The 16,143-nt window shown below is 35.8% G+C and overlaps 4 protein-coding genes across 7 annotated transcripts; 2 read left to right on the top strand and 2 right to left on the bottom strand.

The window, feature by feature from the left end:
- Positions 1-3,176: 3,176 nt before the first annotated feature.
- LOC106428102 (nudix hydrolase 23, chloroplastic) lies at positions 3,177-4,981 on the top strand. Its single transcript, XM_013868848.3, has 8 exons — positions 3,177-3,528; positions 3,617-3,748; positions 3,816-3,892; positions 3,976-4,111; positions 4,192-4,332; positions 4,415-4,473; positions 4,564-4,631; positions 4,734-4,981. The coding sequence occupies exons 1-7, from the start codon at positions 3,298-3,300 to the stop codon at positions 4,622-4,624; spliced, it is 837 nt and encodes a 278-aa protein (XP_013724302.1). The 5' UTR covers positions 3,177-3,297; the 3' UTR covers positions 4,625-4,631; positions 4,734-4,981.
- Positions 4,982-5,055: 74 nt separating this feature from the next.
- On the bottom strand, positions 5,056-6,623 carry LOC106428150. Its single transcript, XM_013868898.3, has one exon. The coding sequence runs from the start codon at positions 5,996-5,998 to the stop codon at positions 5,180-5,182; it is 819 nt and encodes a 272-aa protein (XP_013724352.1). The 5' UTR covers positions 5,999-6,623; the 3' UTR covers positions 5,056-5,179.
- Positions 6,624-8,218: 1,595 nt separating this feature from the next.
- Positions 8,219-10,215, bottom strand: LOC106428174. Of its 3 annotated transcripts, none has more exons than XM_013868925.3 (4): positions 9,757-10,215; positions 9,465-9,526; positions 8,923-8,966; positions 8,219-8,846 (listed from the first exon to the last, which is right to left on the bottom strand). In XM_013868925.3, exons 1-4 carry the CDS (start codon positions 9,985-9,987, stop codon positions 8,377-8,379), a joined length of 807 nt encoding a protein of 268 aa, XP_013724379.2. In that variant the 5' UTR covers positions 9,988-10,215; the 3' UTR covers positions 8,219-8,376. The 3 variants fall into 3 exon arrangements, with proteins under 3 accessions (XP_013724379.2, XP_013724380.2, XP_013724381.2); XM_013868926.3 differs by having other exon boundaries at positions 9,465-9,523; positions 9,757-10,213; XM_013868927.3 differs by having other exon boundaries at positions 9,465-9,517; positions 9,757-10,213.
- Positions 10,216-13,883: 3,668 nt separating this feature from the next.
- On the top strand, positions 13,884-16,108 carry LOC106437965 (E3 ubiquitin-protein ligase RMA2-like). 2 transcript variants are annotated; one of them, XM_048775793.1, is made up of 3 exons: positions 13,884-14,699; positions 14,852-14,943; positions 15,006-16,108. In XM_048775793.1, exon 3 carries the CDS (start codon positions 15,100-15,102, stop codon positions 15,943-15,945), a length of 846 nt encoding a protein of 281 aa, XP_048631750.1. In that variant the 5' UTR covers positions 13,884-14,699; positions 14,852-14,943; positions 15,006-15,099; the 3' UTR covers positions 15,946-16,108. The 2 variants fall into 2 exon arrangements, with proteins under 2 accessions (XP_048631750.1, XP_013734445.1); XM_013878991.3 differs by having other exon boundaries at positions 14,852-16,108.
- The last annotated feature ends 35 nt before the right edge of the window (positions 16,109-16,143 follow it).

Genomic DNA, 16,143 nt, shown 5'->3' with positions numbered 1-16,143 from the left:
CAATGACTATTGTATGGTAACGGGAATTGAAGTTGAACATTCGGTTGCTCATGTTCATACGCAAAATGGTTTGGCTGAATCTTTAATTAAGCGTCTGCACTTGATTGCAAGACCATTGATCATGAGATCAAAACTTCCAACCTCTGTATGGGGACATGCTATTTTGCATGCTGAAGCACTTATTCGGATTAGACCGAGTGCATACCATAAGTATTCTCCACTACAGTTAGCGTTTGGTCGAGAACCAAACATTTCCCATTTTAGAATATTTGGTTGTGCAGTATATGTGCCTGTAGCACCACCACAACGTACAAAGATGGGACCACAAAGAAGATTGGGAATATATGTTGGTTGTGATTCCCCATCAATTATACGATATCTCGAACCACAAACTGGTGACGTCTTTACGGCACGTTTCGCCGATTGTCACTTTGATGAGAAAGTATTCCCAGTTCTAGGGGGAGAAAACAAAAATGTAGAAAATGATATCAAATGGAGTGTACCTTCGTTACAATATCTTGATCCTCCTACTAAAGAGTCTGAACTAGAAGTTCGACGAATCATGCATTTACAGAGTATAGCTAATCAGCTACCTGATGCATTTGCGGATACCAAAACGGTAACTAAATCTCATATACCAGCCGCGAATGCTCCTGCTTGTATCAAAATAACAAATGAGCAAAGAAAGGCAGACGATACACGAGAGTTTAAAACACGCTTGAAGCGTGGCAGACCTACTGGTTCTAAGAATAAAAATCCTAGAAAACAAAAGGAAGTCGAAATAAATGACACACCCAAAATAGCGGAAAATATTTTGGAAGAAACAAATAATGAGGATACTGACAAAGTAGAGCATCATGAGTCAGAAAAGAATCATGAGATTTCTATCAACTACATCCATAATAAGAAGATATGGAATAGAAATGAACAGGATGATGTTGATGATGCTTTCTCATATATTGTGTCAAGTGAAATAAATGAAGAAATCGATGATCCAGAACCAAAATCTGTTTATGAATGTCAAAAGAGACATGATTGGAAACAATGGAAAGATGCAATACAAGCTGAACTTGATTCGCTTAATAAACGAGAAGTGTTTGGATCTATTGTACTCACACCTGCAGATGTGAGACCAGTCGGGTATAAATGGGTTTTCGTTCGAAAACGAAATGAGAAAAATGAGGTTACGAGATACAAAGCTCGTCTTGTGGCTCAAGGTTTTTCTCAAAGACCTGGAATCGATTATGAAGAAACATATTCTCCAGTTATGGATGCAATCACGTTTAGATTTCTGATGAGTCTAGCCGCTGATAAAAATCTAGAGATGCGTCTCATGGATGTTGTTACAGCTTATCTATATGGATCATTAGATACTGATATCTACATGAAAGTTCCTGATGGTTTTAAAATGCCAGAAGCATTAAATTCCAAACCTAAAGAGTTATGTGCAATAAAATTGCAAAGATCATTATATGGGCTAAAGCAATCTGGACGTATGTGGTATAATCGTCTCAGTGAGCATTTAACAAAAGAAGGATATGTGAATGATCCTATATGTCCATGTGTTTTCATTAAGAAAACAATGTCCGGATTTGTAATAATCGCGGTATATGTTGATGATCTTAACATTATCGGAACTCAGAAGGAAATACAAAAGGCATCAGACTATCTCAAAGGAGAATTTGAGATGAAAGATCTTGGACAAACACAATATTGTCTTGGCCTACAAATAGAGCATTCACAAAATGGTATATTTGTGCATCAATCCACATACACTAAAAGAGTGTTGAAACGATTTAACATGGATAAATCGACTCCTCTTAGCACCCCGATGGTTGTTAGGTCACTTAATATTGAAAGTGATCCATTTCGACCACCTGAGGAGAAAGAAGAGATACTTGGTCCGGAAGTACCATATCTAAGTGCAATTGGAGCGCTAATGTACCTTGCAAATTGTACACGGCCTGATATATCATTTGCTGTAAATCTTTTGGCAAGATTCAGCTCATCTCCAACTCGGAGACATTGGAATGGGATTAAACATGTTTTTCGTTACCTCCAAGGGACCATTGATTTGGGTTTATTTTACCCTAAAGATTCAAAAGGTCAAATGATTGGTTTTGCAGATGCAGGATATCTTTCAGATCCACACAAAGCCCGATCGCAAACGGGATATGTTTTCACGATTGGAGGCACTGCTATATCTTGGCGTTCTCAGAAACAAACGCTCGTGGCTACTTCTTCAAATCATGCTGAAATCATCGCACTCCATGAAGCAAGTAGAGAATGTGTTTGGCTAAGATCAATAAGCCGACACATCTGTTCAAGCAGTGGGATTGACGGAAATACAGAGCCAACTATCCTCTATGAAGATAATGCAGCATGTGTTACTCAAACAAAGGACGGATATATCAAAAGTGATAGAACGAAGCATATTCATCCAAAGTTCTTCTCATACACTCAAGAGCTCGTGAAAAAGAAAGAGATTGAAGTAAGATATGTCCGATCATGCGACAATGCAGCCGACCTTTTCACAAAATCACTTCCGACTACGGTATTCAGAAAACATGTCCATAACATTGGAATGCGTCATCAGAAGGATCTATGACTGCTCATTCGAGGGGGAGCTTACGTAGTTGTACTCTTTTTACCTTACTATGGTTTTTCCCATTGGGTTTTCCTAGAAAGGTTTTTAACGAGGCAACAAAGACGTTAAGCAAGAAGCGATAGTGACACTGGTCTCCAAGGGAGAGTGTTGTAAACGTGAAGAAAAACAACGTCAAAATAATACGCACCAAAACTTGACATTTTCGCATTGTTATTTACTATGTGGAGCCCACCGTCACTATGCACACACAGTAACTTTCTCTTTTTCACTTCTATATAAACGATCGTTTCGATCAATTGTAATACACCATCTCTTCTTCCTCTTATAACATATTCTCTCTCGTTATTATCTTATATCAGTAGTATCTCCTTTCTGCGGGTATAAAATTTCGCTCTTAATTAAATTTCTCTATACTATAAAATTATAAGTTATTTTATAACAATAACGTTTTTTTCTACCAGTGATATCTCCCGGTCTCAACCGGTTAATTTAGTCATAAACTGGGTCAAACTAAACCGGTTTTCTAGCTCGTCTTAACCAATTATTTGGATAATAAAACCGGATTCTCCGCTTCTCATCCGACAAGACAAATCATCACACCTCTCTCCCAAAATGTCAAAACTTTCTGACGGAATCATCGATTTTTTCCCAGCGACGGAGGAACAACAGTCCTCGTAGCCGTGCGTATAATGCTTAAGGCCGTTCAGATCTTGGGTTGGTCATCAGGGTTAACCATCATCTCCCAAAGATTAACGAAAACCCGTAACTCCTCCTCCTCCTCCACCATCTCTCTCAAGCTCTCAACTTTCTCCTCATCCCCTCGTAGAATCCTCTCCTTCATCCCGACCCGAATGTCTTCCTCACAATCCGGGTCAGACCCACTTCCCAAGTCTCAGACTTTCGTCTCTGTTCAGTCATCCGTGAGAGTCTCTAGTCATCGTCTCTTTGAAAAAAAAGAAGATCTTATCTTTTTGGGTTCTCGTCTTCAATGGTTTAATGTTGTTTCAGGGAGATGTTCGTAAGATTAAGTTCTGTCAATGGTGTGGAGGTCCTACGAAGCACGAGATTCCCGACGGAGAAGAGAAGCTTCGAGCTATATGCACACATTGCGGCAAAATCGCTTACCAGAATCCTAAGATGGTATTGTTTTGCTTCTACGAGTGTCTTGTTTGAGTTAGGGAAGGTTCTGATGTGAAGAAAGTTGCAGGTTGTAGGTTGTCTTATCGTTCATGAAGAAAAGGTTTTACTTTGCAAACGTAACATTCAACCTTCACACGGTCTATGGTAAGTCCATTTACAAAGCCTTCGTGTTGTTGTGTTGTTTGTTTACTTGAGTAAAAAGATTGGTTCTTTTTTTGAGTACACAGGACTCTACCTGCTGGTTATCTAGAGGTTGGAGAGTCAGCTGCGGAAGGAGCAATGAGGGAGACTTGGGAAGAAGCAGGAGCCACTGTGGAAGTGATCTCACCTTTTGCTCAACTTGATATTCCTCTTATTGGCCAAGTGAAAACATATTTTGTGATCCTTCTCTTCCATCTTCATATCACTTTTACTTATAAATGGCTGGCTGTTGTTTGGATCAGACGTATGTTATCTTCTTGGCAAGACTGAAGAATCTTGATTTTGCGCCTGGTCCTGAGTCAATAGAGTGCCGTCTTTTCGGACTAGATGAGATACCGTTTGATTCCTTGGCTTTTTCATCTATATATGTTACCTTAAACTTGGTAAGTATAACAATCGCTTACTCTGTAGTCTCGATTCACTAGATTTCTAAGCATATCATGGTTTGGTTTTGTTCGTTGGCAGTATTTGGAAGATCTTAAAAAGGGGAAAGTAAAGTTCCACTATGGTACTATAAACAAAAGGTGCGTTCCAAGTAATATGCCCTTGTGTGTGTAGAGTGATTGTTTGAGAGATGTTGTTAACGGTTTCACTTATGGTTTATTCATTCTCAGGCCTGGAAGTAGTCCTTCTGATATTCGTGCCTTTACTCTTGATTACCATTTGCAGCCATGAATCAGAGGTTTTACAATCCTTCCTATCTAATTATATATACTCGGAATGGCTTTACTTCATGGAGACTTTGTCTTTATGCTCAAGCTTATGTGAAAGCGTTTCCTCACAGATTACAGGAGCAGCTTCTGGATTTGTTTCATTCTTCCATGTTTTTATCACTTTGCAACTCATTGTTTGACTATAAGAAAGGACAATTGATGCTGCCCATGTGAGAGACTCCTTGGACAGAAGCTAAAAGAAAAGACAGAAGATAGTTGTTTCCTTTTTAGATGGTATGTCTGAACAAAGTGTTTCTGTTTCAGTTGCTCCAGTTGTAGAAGGAAAACTTCAGATGTTAATGCAAAATATTTTGATCAATCTTTGTTTAATTAGTCACCACGTCATTGTTAGTTGTTAATATAAGGTTTTCAGATAAATAACAAGAAACCAAACGACAGAAACTTTATTCAGACCAGAGAGCACTTCAGAACACAAGAACAAAGACAATCACAAGTTTGTAAATGCAGCACATCAAACAAACTGAGAAGAACAACATAGCAATACTACAAAGACACTTCAAACGAAAGAACTGAGATTGAAGGAGCCAATCATGTTTGCAAGAGCAGAACTCATATCTAGCTCAAGCTGAAGCCTTTGAAGTTCAAGCTGTTGCCTCAAAGCTGGATCTTCCACTTGCTCTGTTGTTGCAGCTGGTTGCTGCGTCTGCTCTGTCTCTAAACCCTGACCAGGAACAGATTCACCGCTCACTGCTGCTCCTTCATCACTTGTTGTCCCACACTTCTCAACAGTAGAAGAAGCAGCCACTGGCTTGGGCTTATTCACAGCACATGAAGCATGAACATGATAGTTACAAGCATAACAGTTATAAGACCAAAACCTACCATCCATACCCACGTTACAGATATTGCAAACAAGCTGATTCACGTAACCAAACTGAGTAAAAGGCATATCAGGAGGAGCACTGTTGTAAACTAGAAGAAGACTGTGGCGAGGATGAGAGTCATGAACCAAAACCTGAGGCAACTGAGCGCATTGAACATGGAGGTCAAAGTCACACAAAGGACAACAGTAAGAGAACCCTTTACCTCCAGTGCAGCCACAGGCTCTGCAGAGGAAGGTACCAGCGCTGTAAGTGGTGTAAGGGACTAGAGTCAAGTGGTGGAGCCCTGCGTGGGAAGGGTGGTTCATCCCACGCACTGCGTTTCCACATTGCTCATGGAGTTTGAAGTCACATGTTGAACATATGTATGCGGTTGCAGATTCAGAGATGGCTGATTCACAGCCTGAGCAGATTGGTGAAGGATCTGACGGTTTAGTTGTCTGAAGCTGTTGGAGTTTTAGAGTGTGTGGATGGCTAAAATGTTTGTACTCCATTGATCACTTCTTTGAAGTTTGTCTCTTCGAGTTTGGATCATGCTGCTTATAAGGTTTCTCTGACTTTGAATTGTTCCAAGTCTGAGTTGTTTTGATTGGTTGATTAATTTTTGTTAAGGTTCAATTTGGTGGGATATTAGTAGTTTTTGATAATGAAAATTACAGAAAGTTGGAGGAAGCAGCGTTGACTTTTAGAAAGTCAATTACTTGAGGTTTGACCGTATCTCTTTAACTTTGGTTTTGTTTATTACACAACAGTATTCTCTTTTTAATTTATCCATGTTTAATTATTAGGTGTAATCATTAGATTCCTATCAACCGCTAATTACAATTATATATCGAATTGCAACAACAGACATTTTTCTTTGTAAGCCTTTTGGCAAATTACAACGAAATAAGTAACTTGTTTATCTAAAATGAACAAGAAAGATTAATTTTTTTGGTAAACAAGAAAGAAAGATTAAATTTACAAGCGAATAAGCCAATATCAGAGTGTTTTTGGCATAACAGAGATTTTTATTTTATTCCCTTCTAGTGATAAAAACACAAAATTGTAGGCAATAGTCTTACTTGCTTTATGCAGACACATAACTCTTTCGTTTTTAGATTGAGATAAATTTTAATATAATACCCAAAACAAATACTTTCTCTCTTCCTAATAGAAGAATGGCATATTATAGAACTTAATTTTCAGTTTAATTAGGCAAATGAGATTTAGTTTAAAATAAAGTCACGCATCTTAACAAAAATATTAGTATAAGGCAATATTGAACTTAAAGGAGCCATTATGGGAAAATTTCAAAGAAATGTAAATCAATAAAATTATAGTGAACATGATGGTTAATATTTTCTAAATTTTTTACAGTTAGAATGTTGGTTGTCCTGAATAAAAGCACAAGATAATAACAAACCAATCCAAACAGTATTGATATCGTTGCAACATACACACAAAGGTGTATTCATTACGTTGATAAACCTTATGGGGACATTTACTTAAGTAACTAACTCTATGTTGCGTTGTTGAGAACGCTTTTATCCTTTCTAATAAGTAATAACGGATGTTGATGTTTTCAGCTAAAATAGTCTAATTTTTATGTAGTACCAAAGCCCTACCTAATAAACTACGTTATCAATCCCCATCATACATCATAATATAAACAAACAAATCACAATACACCAAACTAGAGTTGTACCCACTTTCTAGCCCCATTATTGAATCTTTTCAAAATACAATATACGAGACATTATAAAAACATCAGTTAGCTCTAAATCATTCCACAGAACGTCAGGTTAAGAATAATCACACCAGTGATGATATATCAAATATATAACAATAAAAAAATCGATTGAACTGCTAGACAGATTTAACAAAATCCAAATCTTGGAAGATTGGTGGCAGTGTAAGTGTTATCCAAAAAGGCAAAAACTGTAATTTCGACCAAGATCAGATGTTGCACATGTCACCATTCACCAAGTATGTAATGGACTAAATAATTAATATCATATGCAACATCATCGATCGGAAGCCCTAATATTTTTGTTTATCTTTTTGGTATATGAAAACGACTCCTATAAAAAAAATTAAAAATTAAAACGACTCCTAGACTCCTTAGAAATTCAAATTTGATAATGAATATAAAAGTTGAAACAGAAAAAAATGTTACGTGAATAATGAAGCACGTCAGAAAATGTATATTTTAATAGATGTTACGTATGCAACAAAAATGAATTTATCGTAGATCCAAACGTAAATTTTGAGAATATATGAATTCCTCTAGGATCGTAAATTTGTATTGTAATTTGTTCAATGTCAATACTAAAAAATACTATAAAGCCAAATTTATAAAGCTGCAAATATACCATGCACTTTATATTGAATCTATAAATGTAAATTAATTGTTTTACTCGCTGGCCCGGCGCCTTACATACACATTCAACTTTCAAGGTATTAGACTCCCATTATTGGCCTGCCTTGTACACACTAAGCTTAGGCTGCAACTATAGTTTTGAAAATACCGTGGCTAATTATGGTTGAAAATGAAAAATAGTTCTCATGATTCTGCTAAAAAAGTAGAAAAGCCAATGAATTATTAGTATTATTCACACTAGCTAAATTCTAGAAAAAGGTATCTAAAAAACCATTTTTTATTTTATTTATTTTTTGGTCATATTCTATTCTATTCCATTTATGCATCTAAAGTTCAACTGTGAAAACCTTAATGAAAAGGAAACATCCACCAAATATATATTGTATGATCAAGAGAAAACGCCAAGTCCTCGATCAATCGACAGGCACAGTGTTCATAAACATAGAGCTATGTCCATTGTCATTATGTACACAAACATATACACACAACTGTAAATGCTGATCGACGGACTTACTTATCGTAAGCAGCAAACTGATCAGCAGGTGCACTTATCTCACTCTCAGCAGAAACCACAACATCAGCATTACCACTACTTGTGCTGGTTTGTCCAAGCAAACTACTTATGGAACGCGCCTTTACTATTCCAAGCTTCACTCTCTTCTTCTTCTTCACTTCCATCACCACCTCCTTTTTCTCGCCGCCGCCACGACGGCCTGCACTCTTGTTCATGCTCCTTACCCTTCCTTTACCAAGATGGTGCTCACAAAGAGAATACCCATAAAGAGTTTGCTGACAACATCTCCATCCTCTACCGTTAACGCGGCTACACCGTGATCCTTCCTCTAATGCACCGCTCTTTTTGGCTCTCTTCTTCCCTTTTTTACCAAGATTAGCTTCTTCTTCCTCCTCATCATCTCCTTGTTCCTCGAAGCTTATAAAGCTTCTTCTCTTCCTCAAAGTAACAACATTCTTCTCGACAACTGTTATATATATACATACAAACGGTGAATGGTGCAACCAAAAAAACATAAAGCTAAGCTCTCTGTGTGTACCTACCTTGTGTTGAAGAGTCGGATTCTCCTAGGGGATTAAGGTTCTTGCTGCGATTGTTTGAAGCAAGAAGAAAGAAAAATTTAATATAAAGAAATGAAAGCGATCCATGAGTGCAAGAAAAAAAAGAAGATAATAATAGAGAGCACACAAGATATAGATCGATATGGGGACCATTCGTATAAAAGCATCCCATGCTAACATGCACCGTCATGAGAGGTGCATGTTAAGAATATTATTGAGTTACTCATTATCGCTAACTGCTACTCTTGTATTCTCAAATGTTTAAGGTGTGAGAAGTGATAATATCAAACGTATGAAGACGATATGAATTTACAACTTTCGAATTATAGATCCAACATCGATCATTTCATCTGCAAAACATTATTCACATATAACAAAAGCTTTCTAGTACTACAAATCTTGATCCAAATTCACCCCAAAAAAACTTTGTATTATCTAATTAATAATTGCACCCACAAAGTTATAACAGAGAATGGAATGAATTGTAGAAGAAAAGATTCATAATGTTTATCGAATTCACTTACCTGCCAGACGCATCAGTACTACTCTTCACGTCTACATCATCATCATCATCATCCTCATCCTTCTAGAAAGAAAAAAGTAAATGAAGATGAGCAATTAGAGATTCCTTCTTATAAGATCTGCAAATGAGAAATAATTACTCTCCAGTGTAAATTAAACCAATTATTTCCACACACAAACTTAAAAAAAGAAGTAAGAAAAATAAAATTAAAGTACGGTGTTCAGACAACACAAACTGCACCCAAGAATCTAAGTTATGTTTCTAATTAAATCTCAACGTACACTAAAACTCACCAAAGCTTTCTTCTCATTCTTCCTAATCACATCTCTTTGAATCAATCGATCAGTAACCGGCGCCGGTGGTGGCGGAAGCTGAAGAAGAGAAGCAAGAACGCCGTCTCTGTCTTGGCCGCAAAAGTATGGAGATGTGGTGGTCGTGGGTGACCTGTTAAAGTAGAGATCTGATAGAGGAACAGGTAATAGAGACGAAAGAGGAAGAGGAACTTGTCGTTTCCGGATTCTCATCGTATACAAAAAGATTCTTGAATTTTTGTTTGCACCAAAGAAGAACTTTGATATAAAGAAGGAACAAAGAGTAATCCTTTCTTTTTTCTTACATGGACTTGGAAATAAAAATAAAAAAGGAGAAGGCTTTTGTGGTGCTGTGGTGTTCTTGGTAATGGCTCTTCTCTCTCTAACTTTTTAATTGTTGTTGCACCCAAAAAGCAAGTTAGTAGTAATTGAGAGAGGAAGAGTCCACGTTGGAATGACTGAGATTACTATATACTACTACCATTTTTGTATGCATTTAAGTATATATTTTGGAGAAAATATTATAACCGGTAAAAAGGTTAATTGACATTGAAAATACTGATTTGGTGTTATGATTGGATAGCAAACAGTAAAATTATTTAAATATTCAAAATCTAAATATAATTCAAATACTATTTTGGTTATTTGCTATGCATTCAGTCAAATATCTTTTTGATAACAATTCAGTCAAATATTGTTTAAATTTATATGTTCTGTATTACTTTTATAGAATTGAAGATTAATTCTCAAAAATTTGAGCAAACAATATGAAAATTTTATAGAAAATCTTTATCAATAGAGAAAAACAATTAAAGATTTAAATGTTTAATGAATATTTATATATATAATATTTTAATATATTTTAATTTTTGAAAATTCAAAAAATATGAGAAATACTATAATATATGTCTGAACGCCCATCTCTAATAGATTAATCTAGTTCAACCGGTGAATTATGAAATATTTTATATAAATATATAATGTAAAATAATCTCACTTTCGAAAAAGATTGGAGAATTGTTTGTTATTGACTTAATTGTAGTTGTTGAACCGTGTTGCACGTATAATACGATATATATATATATAATGAATTCATGTACGCTGATTTATTTTTCTTTTACTGCAAATCCTGTAAATTGATAAATAAAACTAATGTTTGTATATGAAAGCCTTTTCAAAAAAACAAAACAAATGTTTGTATATACTACAAAGTTATATACAGTTGACCATACATAGTTAACAACAATGCATACAGCAGATAACCTATAGACATTGGCCGAGAGGCTCGTGGGTTTCTTGCGTTTGCATGTGGACGCTCTATATAGGTTCGACATATATGTTTTGGTAAAAAAAATTAACATAGGCATCTTAAGTAAAATCAGGACCAGGTCCGTTTAATAGCACGTCTATACGTGCTAGTGGAGCAGTTAAATAGAACTCAAATCTAAAAATTAAATTTTTTTAAATATTTTTTAAAAATAAATACATAAATTTGATTTAAAATTTCTAAAAATTTAACGGATTTTTAAATTTATAGTTTATAATTAGAAGAGAAATCTCAAATATATATAAAGAAAACTAATAAATTTTAAAATTATTTCATTATATTTTTAAATATATAGTTAATTTTTTTTTTGAATAGTCTTAATATAATTTGAGAGGGTCCTGAGTATAATGGCTGAAGCTTATAATTTAAGAGACAAAGTATAGACACAATACAGGTCCTAAAGCTTATATGGTTGTGCACAAAAAAAGCTTATATGATTACAAACAGCTACGATTTAGAAAATAAATAGTTTATAGATTTGGATGGTTTTGGTGATCGGAATATATATACTAATTATAAAATTTATGTTTTTTTGGTAAATTGTCAAATAGAATTGTGGGAGAGGTGCACGTGGAGAGTTGATGGCGCACGTGCGGAGAACCGGGAGAGGAGGTAATCGGTGCCTTCTCTCTGTTTCTCATCGATGCCAGCTTGGACGAGAGTGAGGGGGAGTGGGTGGGCCGGTGGGGGAGAAGTTTTATCCTAAAATTTCTTATTAGTAAAATATTGAAAATAGAGTAAAAGAGACTTCTCATTTCAAAAATTTGGAGAAACTTATTAAAAACTCTCGACACAAATTGTTTTTAAAAGTGATCCAATTTATTTTACAAATAAAAATTAATTATATCACTAATCACATTTACATATCAATACTTGAATATTGTTTAAAACCTTTATAGGTCTCTTACAATTTAAAATTCTCCTAGCTGGGCTATTATGTGTGGATCAAAAAGATTTATCGAGTTATAACAGTTAACTCATACTCATACTCATACTTAAAATATAACTAAGCATATATATCATGTTTGTCATGTGAAACCTGTTAACATTTGTTTATTCAGGAGGGTCAGATCGTATTATATTTGTTTAGTATTACAAAAATTAACAACAATAAGAAAAGAGAGGAACGACAATGATGCACTTGCATCCCTCGTAGAAATAGGTGGGAATGGGCTGGCATGTCACATAAGCCAAAAATCGACAAAATAGTTTATTTCCCTTTGTGTGTTACAAAAAAAAAAGTTTTTTTCCCTTTGTTATTGTGCAGGTGTATAAAAGAAAAGACCCGGCTTGACGTCTTAACATGTACCTTGTTCATTCAAATACTTTTTCCATATAAAAATTATGGTCTGTGTTTTTGTCATTGTTTTTTAATATAAATTCTACGATATATACTATATAGTAGTATTTGAGAAAACGGCTGTGAAAGGGCGAACAGTTTAGAGTTGGTAGTTATTTTCATTCAATTTACAAACTACTGTAATTGGTCTTGCTGAATGAGATCGACCTTGATTCGTTTCTTGTCGACTATTCTGATGAAATTAAGATGAAGCTTGTTTCCACTTGTGATGAAGGATTCAAACCAACTCATCCACATTTTTAAAAAAATTGTAATCGTCACGAGACCCTTATATGTATGTAAGATAATAAGATTTTTAAGGTTTGGGTTTGTCGAGTAAATTAAATCATCTGCTTTGGTCATATTAACTGTGTATAATCATCAATGTTTTGATATCTTAGACACATTACTTAGTCGTCGGTTGAGTTGTTTTACGGGGCTCATGCGAGCTTGTTTTGTACGTAATGCAATTGTGGTGAGGCCTTATGGGGATGTGGCAGAGCTGGAGATCGGTGGTCGTCAGAGAGGAGTCTCGATTGCTCCAAGGAGGGCACTGTAAATGAGAGTCATGCCTAGCCACGGGATGTAAAAGATATATTTCTAGTCTCGAATATATTATATTTGCATGCTCTTGATTACATTTATCATATTGATTGCCGTTGTCAAAAAAAAAAATATATCATGTTGATTGCCGATAGAGGATATTGTTGTCCATGCAGCATCCTCTTAGTTACAGTTATCATGTTTACTACTTTGACAATATTAATGAGGAAAATATCAGTTTGAACCAAAAACACACACATGTTTTGAACAGGAAGATGTAGTAAGACTTATTTGGTTTGTTATAAACATTTACATTACAATCTTATTTGGTTAATATAATTAGTTGAAATCTCATGTAAATTACATGAAACATATAGAATAAATTGATTCCAGAGAGAGTTTTTTTTTTAAATCTAAAATAACATCGAAATTTTGTTTTATATACACACATTAAAATTACAACTTATTAACTCACAAGAAATATTGTTAATTGAAAATAAGTTTGTACATTTTCATAGAGATGAGCCAATAGCCATGATACTTACTTAGTTATATTATTATTTTGGCAAGTTTATGTAATGTTTTAAAAATGAATAAAATTGATATGCTACTAATTTTATTGCTATGATTTTCCTTTAGTCATATATAATTAAATTATATTTACCAAATTTAAATAGTTATTATTCTAAACTTTGGTAAGAAAATAAAAGTGTATATTAAAAAAAAAAGCCAAAATTGTATATGTATCATGAGGTCAAAGAGACATCATAACCAATCCTGACCGTCCATTAACAGGAAGGTGTATGTATCGTCGCCGTGTGATATAGACGTCACGTCATTAAGATAAACCGGAACACAGGCGATTACTCCACCTTCTCTTCCTCTCTGATTAAAATACAGAGCCTCCAAATATAGCTCTTCATTCCAATCGCAACACCTCATCTTCAGTTATTGGTTGATTCATATGAATTCTTGTCAGCCTTGTTCGAGTGTAAGTTTCTGTGGAATGGCTTCAGTTTTAGTTTATATTCAGAGTTCTCTTCGGGTTCCCCTTGAAGATCTATCTGTGTTTAACTGTGCTACAATATGGATGGACTGATGTAAGTTCCGGCTGGTTACTGCGTGAACTTTGAGGATCCTCCACATTTATGCTTTAGCTCTTTGGATAGAAGTTTATTTCAGGTCATCTACATGTTTCTCCGATGTTTCTCCAACTTGTTCCTATCCTTTTGGGAGATCGATGTGCTCTGCTCTTTGGACTGCTCGAGGCCATTTTCTTTCTTACATCTTGGCTTTTGGCTGATCTTAGAATTTGTTGTCATCCTTTCTTTGTAGTTGTCTAGTAGTTATCTTTTATGGCTCTGGAAAGATTTCGATCTTTGCCGGCTTCTGGCTCTGGAAGGAAAGTGTTCCTTGCCGGCTTATGTGTATTCGACTGCATTCCACCCGTTTTAATATTAATCCAACAGATGACAAAAAAAAAAAAAAAAGAAAGGCAACCGCTTTGGGTTTTCTCGAATGTTATTTTCAATCTGGGGTTTTGAGAATTGGTGGGTTTTCGTGATTAGGTTTCAACAAATTTTGGCTTCGAGATCCACCGTTGTTTTCAACAAATAACTTTCGTCGATACGAACAAGACAAGAGACAATCATCTTCATTTCATGCTGTCACTGTTCTTGCTTGTCTGTGTAATCATCGTTTGTTTTTTTAGCGTGGGTAATCTCTCGTTTATCTCACTTCTGTTAATCTGAAATGGTGAAGTTAATTTTACGAAAATCCACCAAAGTCATCTCTTTTTCTAATGATGTTGTGTAATAACTTGTTTTGTTTAATGCCTTTGTTGTTTAATGGTTTTTCATTCCATGCAGGAGAATAAAAAGGAATCGTTTTTTCGTTTGTTTTATTGATGGAAGAAGTGAACCTGGATTTGAATTTTGGAGGTCCTGATCTTGAGACTGAGGTAAGTCTCGAGCCTAATGTTGCTGAGGTTCTGTCTGATGTGGCTAACGAACCATTTAACAGAGACTCTGAGTCTCTGAGAAGGTTTAGGACACGGCTCAGGTCAAGTTTCAGACGGAATAACAGTCTCCCAGCTCTTGCGGAGTTACCTAACCCAATGATAGAGTTGAGTCAGTTAATAATCAGTTCTGCAAACGGAGCTGCCTTGACAGCTAGTGGAGAAAGAGAGAGCGAGGAGGACTCGAACAAGTGTGAGAATGGGAGGAGCAAAGTGATGGAAGAAGAAGACAGTGTAAGAGAGAAGAAGAGTGTTGGAAGTAAAGAGAGCTTTTACGATTGTTATATATGTATGGACCTGTCCAAGGAACCAGTTGTGACTAACTGTGGCCATCTTTACTGTTGGCCTTGTCTTTACCGCTGGCTAGAGGTTTCAGTGGCGAAGGAGTGTCCGGTTTGCAAAGGGGAAATATCTGTGAAAACCTTAACTCCAATCTATGGCCGTGGAGGAAAAATCAAAGGAGGATCTGAAGAGGTTTCAGTTTCAGACACCACCAACAAGAAGAAGAAGATCCCTTCAAGACCACAAGCAAGGCGGGTTGAGAGAGTGAGGAGGAGTACACTTCAGAGGCCAGGTTATGTAGGGTCGGAGATTATTAACCGGTTTATGCCTTGGAGGAGAGTTAGAGCAGAGTCCAGTGCAGCGGTGGTTGCACCGGTGTATGAAGAAGGAAGTGAAACCATGAGGTCCTCGCGTGCTATGTCAATCTGGAGAGGGAGAACTGCGAGGAACCAAGAGCGAAACAACGTTGCTAGTGTTGAAGACAGAGATTCGGTGTCAAGCATACTAGGTGTAATGAACTCGGAGAGTCAAGCTGATACTGCGGCTGAGATTGATTCTATGGTGACTGTTTCTTCTTCTGTGGGAAGACCACATGAGAACGGTTCAAGGGTCTCTGATGTTGACAGTGCAGATTATCATCCATTGAGGAGGAGATTGGCTTAGGGTAGTTGAAAGCTGCAATCTAATTATTTTGGTTTTAGTCTTTTTTTTTTTGGATTTTGAATGTTGGTATTTCTTCTAGTTTATGCTTAGAGATGATTTTTGAGTCAAATATTAATAACATATTCAGCTTCTAATTAGAGTACATCTGCTCAGATTTAAGTCATTGCAAACTTTTTTTTATCAGTCTGGTAGATAGAA

This window comes from Brassica napus, chromosome A3 (genome assembly GCF_020379485.1).
Source record: "Brassica napus cultivar Da-Ae chromosome A3, Da-Ae, whole genome shotgun sequence".
In the NCBI taxonomy this organism is placed as follows: Eukaryota; Viridiplantae; Streptophyta; class Magnoliopsida; order Brassicales; family Brassicaceae; genus Brassica; species Brassica napus.
This window is presented reverse-complemented; position numbering and strand designations above follow the sequence as displayed.

What these genes read in the sequence shown, in the direction of transcription:
- LOC106428150 (XM_013868898.3), bottom strand. Translation starts at nt 5,998, where the DNA reads ATGGAGTACAAACATTTTAGCCATCCACACACTCTAAAACTCCAACAG.
- LOC106428174 (XM_013868925.3), bottom strand. Translation starts at nt 9,987, where the DNA reads ATGAGAATCCGGAAACGACAAGTTCCTCTTCCTCTTTCGTCTCTATTA. An exon ending in AGAATGAGAAGAAAGCTTTG is followed by an intron (nt 9,527 to 9,756) that starts GTGAGTTTTAGT and finishes TTTTCTTTCTAG; the next exon opens with AAGGATGAGGATGATGATGA. An exon ending in AGTACTGATGCGTCTGGCAG is followed by an intron (nt 8,967 to 9,464) that starts GTAAGTGAATTC and finishes AAACAATCGCAG; the next exon opens with CAAGAACCTTAATCCCCTAG.
- LOC106437965 (XM_013878991.3), top strand. Translation starts at nt 14,890, where the DNA reads ATGGAAGAAGTGAACCTGGATTTGAATTTTGGAGGTCCTGATCTTGAG.
- LOC106428102 (XM_013868848.3), top strand. Translation starts at nt 3,298, where the DNA reads ATGCTTAAGGCCGTTCAGATCTTGGGTTGGTCATCAGGGTTAACCATC. An exon ending in CTTACCAGAATCCTAAGATG is followed by an intron (nt 3,749 to 3,815) that starts GTATTGTTTTGC and finishes AGAAAGTTGCAG; the next exon opens with GTTGTAGGTTGTCTTATCGT. An exon ending in ATATTCCTCTTATTGGCCAA is followed by an intron (nt 4,112 to 4,191) that starts GTGAAAACATAT and finishes TGTTTGGATCAG; the next exon opens with ACGTATGTTATCTTCTTGGC.